Source organism: Passer domesticus, chromosome 4 (assembly GCF_036417665.1).
Source record: "Passer domesticus isolate bPasDom1 chromosome 4, bPasDom1.hap1, whole genome shotgun sequence".
Taxonomy (NCBI): Eukaryota; Metazoa; Chordata; class Aves; order Passeriformes; family Passeridae; genus Passer; species Passer domesticus.
In genome coordinates, this window is record NC_087477.1 from 27,613,685 (window position 1) to 27,635,147 (window position 21,463).

Below are 21,463 nucleotides of genomic sequence, written 5' to 3' on the forward strand. Positions count from 1 at the left end.
TAGCCTCAAGTTGCCTTGGTCTTATTTTCTTTTTATAATTTTTATTTTGTTGTGTGGTTTACATCTTCTATGGTAGGACACCCATTAGTTGCAATAGTAGCCTTGCCAAATATGTATGGAATTCTGTAGAACCTCTGGACTGTACAATAAAATGAAGAAAAAGGACTGTTAAAGAGGCTGGAGAGCAGAATTCCACTGAGAATATTAAGTTTCCTTTGGCTTTCCACATAATGTGGATTCCTGGAGTTGGGAGTATATAGGTGAAGCTGTAGCGTGCAGAGGACAGGAAGAATAAGAAAGCAACAGAGAGAAAGCAGGAGAAGAGCTAGAGTATAACAGCAGCAAGCAAAAATCAAGTGAGTGATTTTTCCATTTCAATTTTTATCCCTTTGTTCTTTTATTTTGACTTTCATGGTCTTTTTGTTTTCGAATTGTCACAAAATTTATAGTATTAGAAGCAAATATAAAAAAGCCACAAACCCTGGGTTTTTAGAATATTGTACAGTAAGATTAGTCTAGAGCTGCAGGAACTGTCCTGAGTTATCAATACTTAGCTTGCACTAAGTAAGTAGATTCATTCCTATGTTTTCTTTTTTCTTTGAGAAAAAAGACTTTTCTAGAAACACACATGACAGAAAGAAATTTTGAACTTTTAGTTTTGCTCAGATGATTAGTAATAAAGCTGATTTTTAAAAATTTCTTGGAAGACAGTTTTTTACTATGACTGAGTCTTAATAATATGCATAAGATTAAAAATACAGGAGGCAATTTAATCTGGTATTTGCTCGTAGTGAATTGATGCTATAGAGTTAAGGTGAAATATAAATTTATGTGTGTGTGTGTCTGTATGTATATACAGTGGTCTGTGCTTCTAAAGAACAAGCTTGACTTTGAGCAAAGTCAGCTGAAACTGAATTCAAGTGTAGTATTTTACTATGAGTGGAGCTGCCAGTGCCACCTGTACTTAAGGTTGTGTGACCCTTTCCATTTTAAGGCTTAACTCTTGGTTCCTTTGACTTTGCCAAAGTTCAGTTCAGACAGATTTTTCCATGCAAGATATCTGCTTTGGGTTGAATTTTTTGAAAGTTTCAGGCAAAGCAGTTCTGTTCCAAGAACAAGGCTAGTGAAAAGTATGCTGTTTTGCTTGTGTGAGAATATTCTGGTGTCCTTCTTTGATGCTCCAGTGCCCCCAAGCTCTAAAGCAAGGATTTGAAATTTGGCAATAGTTCAGCCTTTGTGTTGAGGATGTGCCTTTTGCCTCCCTGTAAAAATCCACCCAAATTTCCAGACCAGTTTACAAGGCTTTGAAAGATTGCCATTTGCATGGGCTTAATAGGAATTTCTTAAAACTTCACAGTAAGCTTCCTTTAGATTCTGTTCACACTGGGAATGCTCCGGGCAGAGTAGAGCTGCATATTTCATCCCACTTCTGCTAGGAGTTGTGACGGCTGGGTCTGGGTGCTGACATTGAGCTAGGAGTGGGCAGCATTGTGTCTTGTATCACCCCTGCCTGTTCCCATGTCCTGTTCCTTCTCCCTGGTGACGGACCTGGGCCCTCTGGAAAAAGAAAATGTTTCACTCATCTGAAAGAGCATGACAGATGTGGAGGAGAAGAATTTGGGAGAGTGTGTGTGTCTGGTTTATACCATTCCTTTGGTCACAGAAAATGTGTGTATCATACTGGCAAAACAATACTTCCTTTTCTACTGAGTGTTCGGTTGGTTTTGTTGCATTTAAACTTCAGTAGTTGAGTGGATATCAAGGTTTTAATGAACTATGTGAGCATCAATTAAAAAAAAAAGTTAGTCTCAAATGTCAGTACAGGAATGTTAGAGGGCAGAAATCAAGAGCTCACTTTTTTCAAACATTGAAGTCTGACATTTGCATTTATTACACTCTAGCCTCCAACTTCATCACAAGTGTTGTGTGTTTTGTCCAAGAGGCAGCTGTTTGACTGGAACGGGGAAAGGGGCCTATTCTGAGGATGAGTCCAGGATTTGGATGAGTAAAGGTTGTGTATTCATCTGTTAGGGAAGTTGAAAAATGTGGAGTGAGGGAAGCTGAGATTTGGGGAAATAAAAAAAAGTCTTTGTGGCTAAGACAGTTCAGTGGTGCTTGATGAATTGTGTGCTGTCTGTGCTCAGTGCTGGTGTTTCTGCAAGAGGCTCTTCCTAGGCGGCTGCTCAGACTCTGTGTTGTGGCTGGCTTGAGAACTTGTATCCATTTGCAGAAATGCAGAGCTGCAAGTGAGCTCAGTGGGAGCTAAACCTCCTGTACAATCCTGTATTCCACTTATGACAGTAAAAACCAGCTCAGACTATGTGAAGTTTGACATCTGGAGCCAGGGAACCTTTTAGTCTCATTAGCCTAATGCTTCAGTTGCCAGTTTTACAGGTGAATGAATGACTTGTCCCATCTCTGTGAAAGACTTGGGGAGAAACTTGTTGCCTTTGTAGCAGGACTGGAAAATAACATGCTGTAAATAGAACATAGAACCACCTCCTTTGATCAGGGATGAAACAAAGCATTGGGAAATATGCCATACTTTTATCTTTTCTACCTTTTTTTTTAAAGTTCCTTAGTGTTAACTAATCTATTTCATACTGATCTAAGCATAAAAGTCTCAGTACCTTAGCTCTTGAACTCAAATTTTCCACTTTGAATTAGCAGTCAAAATTTGTAAACACTGAGGATAATATTAAAATGCTAGTTTAATTAGCAATAGCCTTGTAATTCTCTTCAAAATCACAGTCACTTGACCTTAATAGTAGTTGAATAAAGTGTTAGGAGGATCCTCCTCCTCTGTTTACTATGAAGATGGAAAGCATACTTGTTTAAGCTGTTTACTGCCACCTCACCATGATAAATTTTCCCTTTGTAAAGCTGCTTCAACAAGACATCTATTTTTTATTCCCTTGTAAAGTCAGCCATGACATGAAGTTTCCTATGGAAAAAAAAAATTAAGTTTTTTGAAAGGGACAGTGCTACAACAAATAAGTGACTGTGTGTTTGTGGAAATGTCTAGCTCCCAGAGTGAAATGATTTGCTGCTAAGGTTTAGTGAATGTAATGCTTTGGAAATAATTTGTTGGAGAGTCTGCAGCAGTGGAGAGTTTTGAGTTGTGGTTATTTGTTTCCTTGTTCTTCCTTTTAAGGTGGAGGTGTAAAAGATTTTTTTGGTCTGCTACTTTAAGCTGAAGTAGTCATCAAACTTTTTTACTTGTTTCTTGGGTTGTTTTCTCAGGGTTGTTGTCTGCTGCCTCTGAACCAGTAGCTCTCAGATGGGTCTTTTGAAAGCTTCAGCATAAACAAGGCGTTTGACAGCATGTGCCATGCCGTATTTTTGGGAGAAAGATGGGAATTTTGAGCTGCTCAAAGCACATACATCTTCCTTAGGGGAACTCAGCTGCTAAGAACAGCACTCTTATTTGCTTAGTTGTGTGAACCTACTTGCTAGTGGACAATTGTTTTGTGTTTTGTTTTCTTCCCCCCCCCCAGGACTTCTATTACTTGTGTGCTCTTCCATGTGTGTTTTGAGCTGTGCTTTGAAGTTGGGCAGCTAGTTTTAAATAAAAGCTGTTACCATGCTCTGCATAGCATCCAGTGTGATTTCAGCAGTCTGTTGTGTCAGTGATGTGGTTTAGAGTTAAAAAAAATGCTGTTCTTTGCTTGCCTTGACATTGGTTTGTGTAGGATTGAAATTGAAAAAGTCATTACACTGTGTATGTTGTATAAAAGGCAAGTCAAATGTGATTAGAATGTGATTTAATGGCTGTACAGCAATTATTAATTGGTCATGATACATGAGATGAAGTTTGAGGTATCGTCTATTTTTTCCTCTGTCATCTTCCTTTTCCTCTTCCCCAGCCCCCCAACAATCTAAGGAATTTCTGAAAACCCAGAACTTTGTGTGCATTTGGTTTCCTGCATAAGTCACTCTAGTATATTATAATTTAGAGTGCCTAGATAAAACAATGTAAAATGCATATTTTGGCATGTTTGAACATTGTTCTTCAGTAAGAACGTACAAATGCTACACTTTTACTTTCTTAAATGTATACTGAAGTCTGTATTCTCTTATATTGATTTTTATTTTAAGGGCACAAAATGAGGAATAGATTCTGAAAGGCAAAAGCAAACAACCAAATTAATTTGTGTACATTTACGTGAGCAGTAAATTAACTATGAGTATTCAACTCTATTATTTCAAATTGCTTTGAAAAAGTAACTAAAATCTGAATAACATGACTGCTTTATTAAATGGGTTTAATATGTGATAATTTATATGAGTTATGTGAACTGTTTCTGAATGTTTTGCTCTTCTGTCTTGTTTTTGGCAGCAACTGGAATTAGTGGAACCCAGTGGCTGGATCCATGTTCCTCTAACAGATACCCACAAGAAGCCCATTCGCACCTTTATGATCCAGATTGCTGTTCTAGCAAATCACCAAAATGGAAGAGACACTCACATGAGGCAAATCAAAGTGTACACCCCTGTGGAGGAGAGCTCCATTGGTAAATTTCCCAGATGCACAACAATTGATTTCATGATGTATCGCTCCATCAGATAAAATTTCCTCATGAGGAACAATAAAGGTATTTTTTCATGACCGTATCATTGCTAAAGTATTCAGATACTTAAAGAGCAGGGTTTACTTCAGTGTAATTATATCTTTATGTTTATACTTTGTACAATTTTGAAATAAAGATAATCTTGTGTTGCAGTATGTTGTAGTCTGTAATTTTGTTTCTTTTTCTAGGAGTCTGAGTGCTCTTGTACTCTCTGAGAGAGAAAAAACAATCCAGGCACTCTTAAAAGAATGTATTTGACTGGGTGGGAATCCATAATTTATTTGATATAATACAGATATTTGGGGGGATGATTTCCTCCCCTAATGATCATGCATGGAAATAGTTCATTCCTTTACCTGAAAATAGCTCTTTAAAAAGTTGCTCCTCTTCTTGAACAGACATGATCTAAAGACATTACCAGTAGTATTTTCCCACTATTGCTTGTGCTAATGTGCTGGACCCTTTTCTCTAGAGGGTTGTTTCTGCTCAGTGCCTGTGTGCATCAATTTAGCCTTCTTCATAACTACAAAGTAAATAATAGAATTGCAGAATATCTCCAGTTGGAAGGGACATGGAAAGATCATTGACTCCAATTTGCTACTTCTTGCAGGACTACCTGAAACTAATCCATATGACTAAGTGTTGTCCAGATGCTCCTTGAACTGTAACATGCTTGGTGTCATAACTATTTTCCTGGGGAGCTTGTTCAAGTGACTGATAATGCAGTGAAGATGACATTGACATGGAGAAAACCAAACCTTTCCAAATTATTCAACTTAGTATATACATTAAAATAGATACATTGAGTGTAGGTCATCTAGAGCATGATAGCTGTTGAAAACAGGTGATTCAGGAATGCTCTGGCATCCTACAGCCATGTAGGAATGAATGTGGCAATGCACCTTCTAAAGTACTGGGAACTTGAGTATAACACAAATAATCTCATATTCAGAGCACAGAATTCTTTTAATGTGTGTTTTAAATAAAGGGCATTGCAAGGAAAATGTGTGCACTGTCTGCTTGCTGTGAGTGGGAATATTTAACACCTCTACTAATGTCTCATAATCTAATCACTAGTTATTTAAACTTTTAAAAATTGAGTAGATTTTAGAAAGAGATGTTGTTGAAGTACAAAGGTTTCTTTTAAAGTGTTTGGTACCAATCAAACCCATTCTTCCTCATAGCACCAGGAATTGATCATCAATCTAGACTAATCTCAGCCAAGGAAAACTTTTGTCACTCTTCTTATATGTGGGCAAGGAAAGGCTAATAATAGTGGAGGCTCATCACACAATGGTGCATCATCCTGCAGAGAAGAAAGGAGATGAAATAGAGGAAAATGGGAAAGTTGTTGAAGAAGGAGGAAGATTTAACTGTTGAAATTTGTTTTATATACTTGATGAAGTTGTTTACTGAAAAGTTTTATCTGTGGCTGAATTCCACAGTGTTTAGGGGGGTCATTAAACAGGGCGTTTCCTGATAAAGAACCTTGTAGACAGTGCATGACTAGTTTGGGGTTTTTGTTTAAATGTGTATTCAATCATTTCAGGAGGACCTTAATGGAATTTTACCTTTCCCTGTAGAGGATGGATCAAGTGCAGAATTCCTGTTCAGCAGAACCTGGCTGAATTTTTGCCTTTCACCGTCTGTCACTTCTGTGGATTTTTCTTATCTAGTGTCTGAGAGTTGTACATTCCTGTTCACTTAATTAAAGCAAGTCATGTACTTTTCATGTCCACTTCATAGTCTTCTGCTTAAAAAACCAATGATATACCTCTCCTGGATTTATCGAGTTACTTTTGCTAAGTTATGGATTGTTTTTAAGAAGGGAGATTATTAGGCATGGAATTTCCCTAGGTTTTCTCCTAGCAGTTAAGATGGCAGTTATCCATCCTAGCTTTGCAACTTCAAGCCACTGTTTCCTACTTAAGGATTCTACCACAGATAATTCTCTGGTAATTTTGTGCTTTGGTCAGTAACATTTATCTTTTCATACATGTCACTCTGCATGTGTTATATGTAGACTAATACTGCTCTGTGCCAAACATTATCCAGTAAGCTAGGAACAAGCCTGTCAGCACAGTCCTGTTCTTCTTATTTCTGTCCTTCCACAAGTAGGCATAATTTTTGGATCTTTAGAGAGCTATTCTAGCTTTTATTGATTTTTTTTTTCAGGACATAGATGCTCATGCAGGATAGTGGCCAGCATTTGTGTCAAACATTTCAAATTGTTATTTCTGGCAGCATCGTTCAATAAGTTGAAATATAGCTTGACTACTTATCTTGCTCTTCTGAAATTACAGATTGTGTTCAAGTGGTTTTGAGAACCCATGATACCCATGGTAAGCTGGGTAATGTCAAACTTTACTGTTGGGGAAGGCATCTGTACTTACTTGAAAACAAGTGCAGTGGTCATTCTAAATCCATATGAAATCTTTTCTGTGTTGTTTTGTAGCAATTGTAGATTCATTGGTTTGCATTGGTATTTAACATCTGTGGTTTTTAACACTTCTGGCACTTGGTCACATAAGGCTGCTGATTTTTAAGTGATGAGATCCTAGATAAGTGTGTCTGAAAATAAAGCAAGTTGCTGCCTTTGTGTATGACTGTGGTACTTAGTATTTGAATTGGGATAAACAAACTGGGCTGCCAAGTCATTCAGGAAGTTACTTACACATATGTTGTGTTTAGCTGTTGCTTCTTTCCCTTGCTCATTGTTTTCAGACACCCAGTTGCCTGGAATATTATGACTTTCTGCTTTTCTGTTGTATAAGAAGCACCTGATAAAGATTGAGTAGAACAAGTAATACTGGAATAAATGACAGACAAAATGGAAGATATATTTGTCTTAAAAAATCATGACTTGGCAGGGATCTGACTCATCACTTCAAATAGTAGTAATTTAGGGGTTTTTAAACCTTTTCTTGGACCTTAAACCTTTTCTAGGCCTTTCTGCCTCAAAGAAAATAATTTTGGTTCCCCGTGTAAGTGTAAAAACTTTCCTTTTAATTCAAATTTAGCTTATTTCCTTTGCAGACACTAAGAAGAGGGAGGTAACCGAGGCACCAGGATCTTGAACTCCTGTTGAAATGAAGGACTGTACCTGTGTTTTGACTAAGTCATGTCTGTGTGTCTTCTTAGCACCACTGTGTAAATAAAAAAGGCAGATGGCAGGAGAGGGAGAAAAGAGGTATTTGCTGCTCCTGGTTTCTAAAATGGTGAACAGCAAAACATTTATGTTTTGTTTAAATTCACTAGGGAATCTCTGGCAGAGCTGGATGTTGAAGCCATATCATCACTGTCTATCTTCTCTTTTCACTGTGAAGCTGACTTTCAGATAATGATCTGGCAAAAAGGCAAGTTTTTCAGTAATGCAATTTCTGTATGTAATTCCATTTAAAAGTTTAAACTGCATTTTGGGTTCTGCTGTTCTGGTTTAGTCTGTAGGGGAGATCCTTTTGCCAGCACTCTGACTATAGATGCGCCACTGAAACTCTTCAGCTGAGCCTTTGTGCTTTTTCTTATTCCCTGAAGTGAGTCTTACTGTTGGTAGTTGTTTTTCTTCACCTGTGTTAAACCAGTTTAAGGGAAGTAATTGAAACATTATTTGGGCTTGAAATCTGTTTATATGTTAGAGAGAGACAGATACTGAGATTGCCAGTACTGATTAGCAAAATCTCATGAATTTGGGCAATATGGATGAAGTGATGGAAGAGACTGAAGGACCATGGAGAGCTACCGGGTATTGGGAAGGCAAATTGTTGCCTCACCTAATAGAGCAAGCCACAGCTCTAGGTCATTGCTTGACAAATCCCCAGCTTTCACACAGCAATAGCCAGTAGTAGTTGTAATTGCTTGGACTCAAAAACTGCAAGTGAAACAGGTGCTCAGGCAATTCGTGTCACCTGAAGTGAGTCAGGGTGATAAGACTGGACCTTGTAATTAGAGCTGGATTGTACTACACCCTGTAAAGAAAGGAGAGTCAGAAGCTACTCTGGTAAACTTCTCAGGAAATTCTGAAGACTTTATCCATTTGTCAACCATAAATATGTGTCTTTCCTTCAAAAAGGGTGAGTGGGTTTTTCTATAAACTGTATTTTCGAGTTGGGTCTGCTTAGTAATACACAAGAGTTCTTTGATCTGCCCAGGCCTAAATGAAAGCAAAAATGGTCATCATAGTGCTACTGTGTTTTGCTGTGTAAATACTATGGAGATAATTTTTAGTGGCTATTTTTCCAGAATTTACCAGTAAGCTCTGCAGCTTTAGGAGAATCTATCTGAATTCTTTGGGATCACTGGATAACCCAGACTGACCTCAGCATGTGCTTGCCTGCATGGGGGAAGCAGAGGCTTGGGCTCTGAAGAGCCCATGGTTATAACATTCTGTGTTTATGGTTAATTAGCATTGATGCATTGATTACAGGAATGCTTTGCATTCCTTTGCCTGTATATACAAAAATAGCTGTTTATTTCATATTTAACTACCATTACTTCTTGAATTAAATGCAATAGTTTTTTGTTGGAGTATGAGATAAAAATCTAAATGCAATTAAAATGTTCATAATATTAAGAGTATGTCCCTCTAAAGATGGGATTGCTGAGGCTTCCAGGCAAAGGTATTGGGTGGTCTGCTCTTGGTTTGGAATACTTAAGTGTTCTGGTTTAGATCAGAAAGGTGTTAAGGTGCTTTTATAAAGCTGCATAAAGCATCATTAAACATTGTTCATGGAAGCAAATTGAAAGTCATCCTTCACGTGATATACTCGCTGTAACTCCAGGCTGACATTTCAACGAGCTGTTTTACGTCAGCCTAACAATTGCCTGTGACAGTTTCTCCATTTGCACCAAAGAATAAACCTCTCTTGCAGCAGTCAACATTAGCATGGTTTAGTTTAATGGAAGAATGGGGGAAAAAAAAGTCCCAACCCCAAGTAATGAAAATTATGCTAATACTTGATGCAGCTAGAAGATATAATCCAGATGTAATTATGTATGAAGTGAGAAAGTAAGTTTGGGATTGCTGGAAACATTAAATACCTGAACTCTGATCCCAATGAAGTGAATTACTGCTGTTAATTATAAATAACTATATGATTATAATAATAATTATAAACAACTGTAGGGGAACAGTTTAGCCAATATTTAATACTCTAATTTAAGGAAATTAAGTGGGATCAGTGACTCCCCAGTTATATGGATAAAGAGAGGCAAACCTGGAGCAGTTTTGGAAGTTTCTTTCTCAGACGCTTCTTTCAGTATACAAAATTAGGAGTAAATTCCATACATATACAATGTAGTATGAACACGTAATGTGTTGAAATCTTTTACAATTAGAAGGTAAAAATCTGTGTATAAGATGAAAACATCAGAGCTCTGCAACACTTCACTTTTGGAATATTTAATATTCTTGAGCATATGACTGATATTTTGTAGGTGACAATGTCTAGCTTGCAGAATGATCTAAACAAATTTCCCAATGGCTGTTTCATTTTAGTATTTACCATATTTTTGTACTGGCATATGATCTGTAATGTGGAGCAGCAGAGAGGAAAGCTTCTATAAACAAGCCTCATTTATCCTACAAAAACACTACCATGACAAGCAAATAATTTATGAAAAAGTAATGTCTGGGCATTTTAATTAAAAAACACCTTAGGACAGGAATTGTCTTGTTCTCTGTATTTGCGCATTTCCTTTAAAATATGTTTCTCTCTTTGCTAAATCTGATTGTAAATTTCAAATAAAAGGTGAGCTTACTGACCTCTTGCCAAGGGTTTCCCTGTTTGTGTATGCAAGCACTTAGTTTGCTCTCCTGGTGCCATTGAAAATTGGTATAAAATAAAGAGGTGTTCATTCTGGTGCTTCAGAGTAGAATCTTTAATCTGGGGCACACATCTCTGAAGATAATTTCTATTGGGAGCAAATAAACCCATACAATCTAATTTTTCAATTGTATTTAATTGAATCCTCATGTTTTGTTTGGTGTGATTTTTGATTTTTTGCAGTGTTCTTATCTTTATCAGTGTGATTTTTAATATAAGACCTACTTTAGGCCAGGATCTTGTGACCTCTTGTACTCAGTCTTAAAGCTTACTCTACTTTTAGTTGAGACTAATCTTAAATATTTCAGCTGTTATGCTTCTTTGTCTGTTCCATTTGGTACTATTTCCCATTACTTGGCAGTTGACAGGGGAGAATTACAGCGCTCTCTAAAGGTGCATTTTTCCATTGGAAAACCAGTGGGAATACTGGTGAGACAAAGGTTTAAACTGAAATCTTACTGAAAGCTTCCAGGCTATTGTTAATCTTCTAGCAGAGATAGCTCATCTCTCAGAATAAGTTATGTATATCTTCATTCTGTTTCATTTTCTATCATTAATTTATTGAAAAAACAAGAGTCTTTATACTCTTCTTGCTTCTCAACTAAGTCTGAAGTTACTCTAAAGCTTCCTCATAGGTAGAAATGTAAATCTCAGTGGGAGCACATGTGCTCAGATGTTGCTGTATCCCACATTCCCAATCCTACTGTATTTGGGTGCTCTGATTATTCAATGTAGTTTTTTTTTTAAGGCCTTACAATAAAGCAGTGAGGTAATAAAAAAATATTTTTCTTTTAGTTTTTTGGTATTTTGGTTTTTTAATTTTTCCCTAACCTAATTTTTCTACCTGCAGTAACAATTTGCTTTTAATTCTTCCTTGTTTGTGATGGGTTTTTTTTGTTTGTTTGTTTCCTTCATTTTCATATTTTATGAAGGCTTTTTATCAAGTAGTTTTACTTCTAAAAGGAGATAACTTCATCTGGATATACCTGAAAAAAACAGGAAATTATTTGTCTATTATATTTACTAAAAAAGAATTTGTGTCATTCCTGGATCTCTCAGAAATATTTTTGAGTATATAAATGGCTGTTTAGACTGCTTTCCTCCAGATACTGCATTTTCATTTCTTCCAGATAGAAGAATTATCTGTTATCTCTTGTTAACATAAAGCCAAGGCAACCTCATTAAACCAGTGGAGCAGTGCAAGCCAGGAGAGACTCAGTTCTTGCATACTAAATGGAAAAAAATTGATATACATGTCTTGGGAAGTTTGCAATGACAGGTCTATCTGTGTTAATAGTTTGTACAATCCTCCTGTTCCCATAATTTATGCTGCCTTTTTTGTATGATTATGTGTTCTTTTTTCCCCACCTTATTTTAGCAGTGAATCAAAATAACATAGCGGAAGGAGTCTATTACTTCTGGAAACTTGAAAAGTATGGAGTGAATGAGGTGAAGTCTTGCAGAAAGGGAGGACATGGTTTTTTGATTAAGACAGATTGCTGTTTGGAAAGCTGGACTCCATCTTTATTTTCCCACACAATGACTCTAGCAAAGTCACTTGAATATTTTCATAGGTGATCACTCATTGTCTGTTTCTTGGAGGATTTACTTTGAAAGCTCTCGTTCAGATTTTCTAAAGTATTAGTGAAAGTACCTGGCGTTCTCAGATGTTGCTGAGGGCAGAGGCTTGCTTGCATCATTCATTCTATTCAGTTTAAGAGATAACCTGAAAAAAACCCCTTTCTATTAGAAACAATGTCATTCACTTTTTGGGGTAAAAAGTTTACATTTAGTTAGTTGATTTCTTTGGCTTCTGACGGCCCTTATTTTTTTTTTTTTCTCTAGAAGTCATTGTGTCTGGACCCTGCTTTGCTCATTTGCAGTGCTTGCTTCCTACCAGTCTTCAAACTGGCCCCAGTCTCATCTCCAAGTCTGAGCGCTTTTCCACCCTAGGCTTTACTTTTCCACTCACCCCCATTTTTCTTCCCCACACCTCTCTGTCTCTGTCCCTTTCCAAGTCACCATGGCAGCATTTTGTATCCTATTTAGTCATACGTTTTCTCACCCACTACTCATTTTCTCAATATCCCCTCCGAATCCCCTAATTCTCCATTTTCCCTCCACTAATCCTGAAGATTTTCCTTTCTTTCCCAGCTACTCCCAACTAATACCACATGCTTCCTCCCCACATTGCATAACACATATTCTGCCTGTCAGCTCTCTTCCCATCCTGCTGAAGTCACAGATGATGAGATTACTGAGAGCACAGGGGAGAGATTTTTCAGCTTTTTGGTTATAATACTCAACCCAGCCCAAGGATACAGTACCTAAAATCAGATATTACAGCAAAAGGTTGACTTTGCCCCGCAGCTTCACACCGGATCATGTTCAAGATTGTTCTGTGGGGTGTGCATTTTTAGGCTTGGCCAAAATTGGGCAGAGTTTCATGAATAGTTCTGTGTGTATCTCCTACTCTCTTTCTGTTCCCATCTAATTTCAGAATCTCTAAAGCATTTGAGTGCTAAAAGTTTCCAAATAAAAGATTGTGAGAGCATTTCTCTGAAATGGCTGAATAGTTTTGGCTGGAGTTTTCAAAAATAAATTCAGCCTGAGGCAGACAGCTGGTATGGGAAATTTCAGCTAACAGAGTTGCAATTTGGCTAACTTTTGAGAAACTCGGAAGAGATTTGTGAGGGAATGAACCCTGGGTAATGTTTCACATTTCACCAAATAGCATCTTCTGGGCAGTGTGCTTTGTCACTTTTTGTGGACCTTCCCACTTGGTATAAAATTCATTCTCTACAGAAACTAGCTAAGCTTCAGTATATTAGAATGGCTGGTTTTATTTGGCATTTATAGACTCAGAGTTTTTAAAATAATTCATTTGCTTCCCCAGTCTAGTTGAAGTATCGTTCTCTATAGGTACAGCCTGCCAAGGGTATTTGTACTGAAAATATCTCTGTTCTTTTATGCTTTTTCATAGCTTCCAGGAGGGATTTGTTCTGGAGCAGCAGTGTCCCCGGGTGAGCTCTGAGAGGGTTTTAACCCAGCACTGTCTGCAGCACCCTGCTGTGAATGTGCTTCCCCAGTGTGCAGTCTGTATGGTAATAAAAGGAGCAGAGTAACTCCTCCTACCCAGTTCTCCTGAACTGCTCATGTGAGCCAGGCTTATTCACACTCTTGTTTTTCAGGCTCTGCCATTATTAAATTTTTTTCTTCTTTCTTGCCCCCTTCCCCTTAGATTTGCACTGGGTTTCAACCTGGGCATACCTTCATTGCTGCAGGCCTTTTTTTGGGCTATTTGATGGTTCTTGATTCCTGGTGTGAGGCTGTAACGTGCCCAATCTATTAAAAAGTGTTCAAAAGCCAGTGTTTTCTGTCATGCAAGCTTCTCTTTGCTAGATAGGTTTTTCAACCATCTTTACTGTCTCAAAGTACTGGCCTTGAAATACCAGGGCACATCTGGGCTACCAGGAGTTTCTAATCTCAAACTCCTGAATGCAAAAGCTCTGCTGAGGGCAGGAAAGTACTTGACAAAGACAATTTGGATCATATGGAGCCTTTTTGTGCTCTGGTGGTCCTGAAGCACTCAACCCAAAATAAGAGCAACCAAAGGAAAAAACAATCCAAGCCAAAGAAAAAAACAACCCAAGCCAGTCTGTTCATCCTGGTGGATAATTAAGGCATAGAAAATCTTTCCCCACTTAATTCATGGTAGCTCCTATTACCATCAGGGTGGGTGAAATGGGATGGAAGGGAGTGCTGGTACCTCAAGACAAATCCATTCTCTAAATGTAATTCCTTGTTTCACACACCTGTTCAAAAGCAGCCTGCTAAAAACTGAGCACTGTTAAATGAACAGATTAAAATCATGAATACTGTGGAGTGAGTAGAGATTGATTTGATTCCCCCTCCCTATGTCTTTTCAGTACATAAATGAGAGCATATCAGGTTATCTCAGCAGAAGTTCAAAATAAATAAAAGTATATTGTTGTTAAAGCTGTATTTAAGCTGTGTGGCTTAAATCTGGCTGAAGCAGGTTGGAGACATTTTAAGCTTTTTCATAGTTTCTAGACAGGACTGAACAAATTCATGGAAGAAGAATCCTTTGAAGATTATGAAATCCAAAAGAAAGGCCATAAATTGTTGGAGATTTCTGGAGTACTGTGTGAAATACCACTACATGCTTGTCCTCTTCCACTGTTCCCTTGGGAATTGCTTGCTGGCATTGGTCTACACCAGTGCCTTTCTAGGAGCAGGATGGTGTCAAGCCCTAACAAGAACAAACAGCTTTTGCTTGGAAAAGGATAAGGGAAACAAGAATTTGGAGAAACAGAGTGACTACAGGGAACAACAAATGTGGGAAAATGAATGTGTGTGTGTTAGGTTCAAAGGTGAAGATTTTTCTCTGCTGTTCAGAGGACCCTCTAAAGCACTAGAAAGTGCTTGAAAATATCAAGGAACCCAGTGGATACTTCCTTGGTCTCCTGTCAGGGACAGGTTGTTGAACTAAATGGACTTTATGGCTTTATTTGTTGCTGCACATTTTTCAGTGATTAAGTTTTTCAGCATTTGCTGTTGGCAAAACTTGTGTAGAATGTAAAGCCAACTGAGAGTAGAAACATTATGATTTGATAATTAAATATTGCATTTCAGTAACACCAAAAACCAACATTTTGAGGAGGAGTAATGTTTAAGAAAGGAGGAGGGGAAAAGACCCTAACTGTTTTCTCATCACAGTACACTGAGAAAATGTTTAGACTGATACATAACCTTCATAGTGTTATGTACTATAAAATTGGCAAGAGCTTAGTTCTTGGTCTGAATGCTAGGCTTGTTTTGAAATTTAAATAATAAACAATTTATATATGTATGTATTTTAGCTTAAAATCACATCTTGTCGGATTTGGCTGTTAATAAAAGCTTATGGTGGAATCAGCACTCTGTCCATCCAGTGAAAATATGAACAGGACCACACAAAACGCTTCCACTGTGTCATTCCTTTTACTGCTGTTCCACTAAAATAAACTCCTTGCCACAGAATTTGTCATTTCCCGCTTCTCAAAAATATCACAAGTAATGTCGTTTTTAAAGCTTTTCCACTTGTAGCTCTGGTATCTGTTTGATTGTGTTTGTAGAAGGTCTCTGTATTCCTCCCTGCCATTCCTTTTCAAACCCACGCAGAACTGGATCTTAGCCATACTCTATTAGATGCACTTTTTGGTCAACACTGCTTACAGCTAAACCTTGGCCAGTCAGATAGTGTCATATTCATCCTGGTTTCTGCCATCACAGATCCCAGAAGAAAGTGCTTTTAATGTAGGTGTTCTTTTGTCCATGTCTACTTTAGAATTTATCTCAATAAATTCTTTTTGAATTGGTATCTGCTTCTCATTAGAGTATGCTTTTGTTTTTGTCCTGGATTTCATAGCTTGGTGAGCTCCACTGAAGTTAAGGAGAAAAAGAATTTATGGGCATTTGTCAGACTGGATTATTAGCTCATCTTGCTTGGATGTTTGTACTATCACCTATAATGTTGTCCTGTGTCATTATTAGGTCTGCTGAGCTTTCTTAGATCAGAAGAACCATGTGTTCATTCTTATTCAAATTCACTGATTCAGAACTATTTTTGTCTCATCTGAAAATGAGATTTTCCTCTGCTTTTCTTGCAAAGCATGATAATAATTCTTTAATATGTGTTTTCACTTCCTGAACTTTTTCTAATTTAATTTTCTGAAGGAACCTGCCTAACTAAGATTTGTTTAAAAATCAGAAGAACCTGTTTGCCAGAGAGATATTTTGGTGTCTCCTCTTCATATGTGCGGATGAAAATTCATAGCATTTCTTTGAATGTCATCTTAAAACTCAAATCATAGGTAGTGATACCTTCAAATCACTAATGCCCAGCTTGTAGTGAACTGGGACTCTGGAGATTTAAAATGAGTTGTTGCCATACAAATTTATTATTCGGTACCACCAACTTTACTGTTTCCTTTGGCATTGTATCACCTGACAGACTCTATCACCACATAGAATTATTAAGGTGCTCTCCCTAAGACTCAACTACAGTGTTGTGATCCAGTGGTGTTCTCATAAATGATAAGAATACATCAGATTGGTGTCCTAATAGGGCTATAATTCTGTTCTGGGAACAAACCACAGTAAAACATGACAGGTGCTGTAAACATCCTTACCAGGTTTTGTTTTAAGCATGATAGCACATTTTAGTTTGCAAACGGACTTCACCTCTTAAAATCCTGGGATCAAATAACAGCACTCCCTTGCTCACACAATTGATGAATACCTGAAGCATTTTGCTATGTTCTTCTGTGTAGTTAGTTTCCAACACCTTCTCTTAGTTTACAGGAGTGTGGACAATCTGCATTTGCATGCACTGGCAGCAGTGTTCCCAAGCCGGCAGGCAGGGAATGCTAACTCACAGGGCTGTGCTTGAATGCATCACTTCTGCTCTGCTCTTCCCCTCCCCTGTGCCAGCACCTGAGAGAGCTGGGAGTTTTCCCTACACTCAACATCTTTCTGGCTCATTGTCAGTCAAGCCATGCCAGCTGCACCAGCCAGTAAAAGCATATAGGAAAATAAATTTGTCATAGGAAAAGTACAGAAAAATTATTATTTTTCATGCAAGACTACAGTAAAGGCACTGTTAGGCTATACTTTGCTAACGAGAGAAAAATAACTTTCAAAATCAGGGGGTTTTGTCAATGACAGTGTGCTTGAGGACACTTCCACTCAAAGGGTTAGGACCAAAACTTGTTTTTTTTAAAATGACTATAACATTAACTTTTTGTTAACTCTATGAGTGGATGAGACAGCATGGTACCATTGTGCTCTATCATTCTCAAAAAATTCTGTGTGAATAATACTAAACGGATATGCTGGCTGATACACAGGAAGTTACAGGAGATGTGTGTAGTGAAAATTATGTTTGATGATGAACAGCACTTTCTACAGTGGTTTATTCATTAAACCTCCAAACACAGTGGGTTTTTTTAGGTTATTTATAATGTAATATAAAATAATAGAAGGTTGAAATAGTTGTTGAAATACCTTTGTGACAGCAGACTTTTAGTTTTTCATCTTCCCTAAGCACACGTATTTCCTCTTGTTATAGGGAGGCAAAATCAGACTCCTGTTTTTGTAGCACTTTGCTTCTAATCACAAATTACAGCTTTGGGATTTGTGTGATTATTTTGTGTCTAAGTCTTCCAAAGAACTTTGCAGGACCATGCAGAAAACATTGTGATACTGAATGCTTCAGCTTATGCTTAAAATGGCTTAGTCTTGGCACACTAATCTAAATAATGACAGTTTGCATTTTTTTGTTACTCATATATGTTTAACAGAATCAATCTCCTGAAAGTCAGTAGTGCAACTAAAATTAACATTGAATAGTACACACAGTATTTGTCAGAGCTGTCTCAAATGACTATTGCAAGTGCAGCTATTATTTAAGTTAAAGACTAAGACCAAGCTCATTAATCTCTACTTAATATATTGTATTGACATATCAGAGGCCTAATTTTGCTCAAGGCTTATTCCATGCGTCAGAGGTGGCTATTGAGTATAAAATTCTTTTTATTGCTCTGGAAATAACTATTACATGTCATAAAATGGTGTCAGATTTTCTGAAGTCAAAATGTTCAGATAGTATAAAACGTGCAGAATGTTACAGGTGCTTAGTTTTGACATTTATGGACAATCAAAACTGATGTACAGTCAAAACTTGAAGAAACAAATCTGTACCAAAACTTGAGACTGTATTTTCCATCCTGCTGAGGAGGTTTTCAATAAAAAGAGCACTTAGGAGTAGGAGTTTTCAGGGGGAAAAAAATATTCCCTGTGTGGCAGGAAGCTAACAAAAGATACCTTCTCTTATACCTGTTATCTCCCAGATCTCGATACAAGGGGAGGCAGGGACTATGATAGCAAACTCCAAGTAAGACAAGAGATTGATGCTGGCAAATTGCACTAAATCAACTCATCTCCTGACATGAAATGCTGAATTTGTCTTAATCTAGTGACAGAAAAGGAGTGAGTCACCCATTGTTTTGTTAGCACATATGAAGCTTATAACTTAAGAAAGTTATTTATGGGAAATAAGAATCCAAGAGAAAAACAAAAGTTCAGCAATACAAAAATATAATTAATAATAAAAGCTATATTGACATATTTAATGTAAATACTTAAATGTTTATGCTCTGAAGGCCTGACTATTGCCAGGCTAGTTTATGACAGTTTGTCTTGAAGAGAGGGGACAATACTCTTTTGCTTCCAGAAGATGGGAAAAAGCTGAGTTTTTATTAATGTCACATTGATTTTGTGCAATTGATCAGATATGGTTTTTCAGGTGTACTTGTGCATAGGAGGTGAACCTAAGAACACCAGAAAAATGCTCTGTTTTACTAGATTTTTGATGGCCCTTCAGGCACTTTAGTTAAAGCTTTCTCTTCCTCAGTGATGATTTAGAACTTGACAGAAATGTTGTATAAAGTAGGTGTAACAACAGGGATAAATTTCTCCATCTTTTGGAATGGACTTTAGCTGTGCAAAATTCCAGGAGATACCTGTACCAGAAAACCTGCAGTGGTCTTTCCCTGGGCTCCTCTGAGCCCTGAGAAGCCCCAGGAATTTCATGTATTCCTGTATCTATGTGAGCTCTGGCCTAGGTCACAAAGTCAACTTTTAAAGGCTTAAGTAAAAGTCATCTTTCATTTCTTAATACAGTTTTTAAGTCTCCAGGTGCCCACTCTGTTATCTGACTATGCCAGAAAACCATGGGACCTGTGTTTTCACTGGTTCATTTCCTCTGGCTATCTATGGAATCACCCACATCTGATTTTAATTAGCAGTTATGAGTCACTGGTGTGTGTGTTTATGAACGAGCAGAGGAAAATACTCTAGTCTGGTTGTTTGGGCACGTCTCTAGGAATTAGGAAAAACTGTTCTCTTCCCTCTGCTGGCCTGATGAACATTTCCTTCAAGTGGATCAGCTTAACATGAAAAATCAATATACTGTTTTCCTCCCTATACTTTCCTTGTTCTTGCATCCTTTCTGACCCAGTAGATGTGGGTTGAAAGCACTGGATCAGAAAGGCTGGTGAGCTCTGGCCATGCCCATGGGTAGCAGGTGGGTGAGGGAGAGGGAATTCCACTTTCCTGCATGGTCCAGAGAGAGGTGGTTAGGAGCACATCTGCACCACCATCTCAGGCTCTGGGCTGGCTGTGTCTGCACCCCAGTCCTGAGGTATCCCTGCTGGAAACCACAGCACACACACTGCTGGTATAAGTTTACTGGCTGTACTTCTATTTGTGTTGTGTTAACATATTCTAGTTTCAGGAGTAAAGCAAATCCATCTTCAAAACATTTGCTGTAGACAAGTCTTACATGGCTCCATGCTCAACTTGTTCCCTTTGAGGACTCTTTCCTGAAGTCTCTCACCAAACACTGCCAAGGGAACTGAGATAGCCAGCCTGGAACTCTGGTTTCCACTGGCTGGCAAAACAACAAACCTTTGGGAGCTGTTTCAGGGAACACCTTCTGTGATATAGTTCTGATTCTCTGTGACAACATCTTTATGTTTACTGAAACTCAAGCTCGATGTTGTCTTGCAAGCTCTGAGAAAGGGAGAACAAATTTGAATTTTTGGACCCTTTCTTTATTTAGAGCCATTATTAGTGACAAGTGGGACGTCATCTATAAATGAACAGAAGCCTAAGCACAGAAAGCCCTTTTTAAGGATGGATCTTGGGGATGGTGCCCACAGCCCTCCTTGTAGGAGAAAGAAATGTTCAAAGGGAAGAAGGAAAGCCCCATTGTAATGTGGCTCTGTACAAAAATTGCACTGTGGAGTGGTAATTCCCAGGCTGTGCTACTGAAATGTGTTTTAATAGAGGTCATATATTTGTGGGATTGCAGTAAGTATGGCTGCTTCTCCTGAAAAGTAAACAAATACATTCCTCAACATGAAATCCCACACAAATGGTCTAAACACAGATTGTGACTTTCACTTAAACTCCCTGTTTTTGGAAAGAATTCTAATTTTTCTTTTGAATTGGCGTAAACTGTTCTTGAGTAACTAGCTTCTTTTCAGCTTACTCCACCCTCTTTTCCTGGATTTCTCATGCTTCTAAAGGGCAATGGGGATACAGTTAGCCATTTAATCCACAACTAAGAGTTTTAAAGTCCCTTGTTAGAAGAGTTTTTTGTGCAGATGGGTTTTTCTTGGACCAAATGGGCTAAATAAGCCTGTACTTACCAACTTATCATCTGTCCTGTATTTTTTATGTACAAATAGAACAAGTTTCTCAATAATTAAAAAATCCCACTTTCTTGCTGCAGGAGACCAGGCTGACTGAGATGATAAGGCTGGAGTCAGTGGGGATTTAGCCACATCACTCACCCAGATTTTGGTGTGTCAGTACTTCTTAGTCTAATTAACAGGAATAAAGAAGTCAGAACATGGACTTATATTTTCTTCATTTATGAGTATATCTAATATCAATGATGTTCGAAGCATAGTTGTTATTTGGACAAGCTTCTGTGGTTGCAGACTTTTCTCATGTCCACTTTCAAGACAATTGTTCCAAATCTTTAGTCAGGCCTCCTCTGACAGAGGAGTAATATTATGAATAGATGGAGAATTTCCAGGTTTTACTTTCCTTACACACTCACCAGGCACTAGGCCTGCTGATAAGCTGCCAGGCACTACTGTGGCATATTTGTGCAGGCATAGAAGCCAGATAGAAGTTAGTTCCTCCTGTGTGTGTGTACCAGAGTGGCCTCTGCCTCACCTCTGCTTGAATTCCAGTCAGATTTGTAAAAATGGAGGTGGTGTGGGCACACGGGCACAGCAGCCACCAGCCTCTCTGTGAAACAGCTCCAGTTACTGCTGGCACATGGGCTGAGACTGAATACTTTGTATTTAAAACTGAATTTTCATCTCCCCCTCAGTTGTGTGATGTGCTATTCTCTGGCAGGTCAGAAATCAGGATCTGGATGAACTGGAGTAATGAGCACTTGCTGAAAGTGTAAGACTTAGCTGGTGATGC

General features: G+C 38.0%; 1 protein-coding gene and 1 long non-coding RNA gene across 12 annotated transcripts in view; one reads left to right on the forward strand and one right to left on the reverse strand.

Annotated features, from left to right (window-relative positions):
• ANAPC10 (anaphase promoting complex subunit 10) overlaps positions 1-21,463 on the forward strand; it is a 171,007-nt gene that overhangs the window by 28,157 nt on the left and 121,387 nt on the right. For 8 of the 11 annotated variants that reach the window (XM_064416772.1, XM_064416769.1, XM_064416765.1 and 5 more), the window contains exon 5: positions 4,340-4,726. The exons of 2 other annotated variants lie outside the window; for them this stretch is intronic. In XM_064416772.1, the coding sequence (XP_064272842.1) occupies positions 4,340-4,570 (231 nt within the window). In that variant the 3' untranslated portion in view covers positions 4,571-4,726. Of the gene's footprint in view, positions 1-4,339; positions 4,727-21,463 lie in introns of those variants that run through there. One more of the 11 variants, XR_010360827.1, reaches the window with a different exon arrangement.
• LOC135298801 (uncharacterized) lies at positions 7,252-19,882 on the reverse strand. The gene is made up of 3 exons (XR_010360828.1): positions 19,800-19,882; positions 12,048-12,119; positions 7,252-7,351 (listed from the first exon to the last, which is right to left on the reverse strand). It is a non-coding gene; the product is annotated as an uncharacterized LOC135298801 (long non-coding RNA).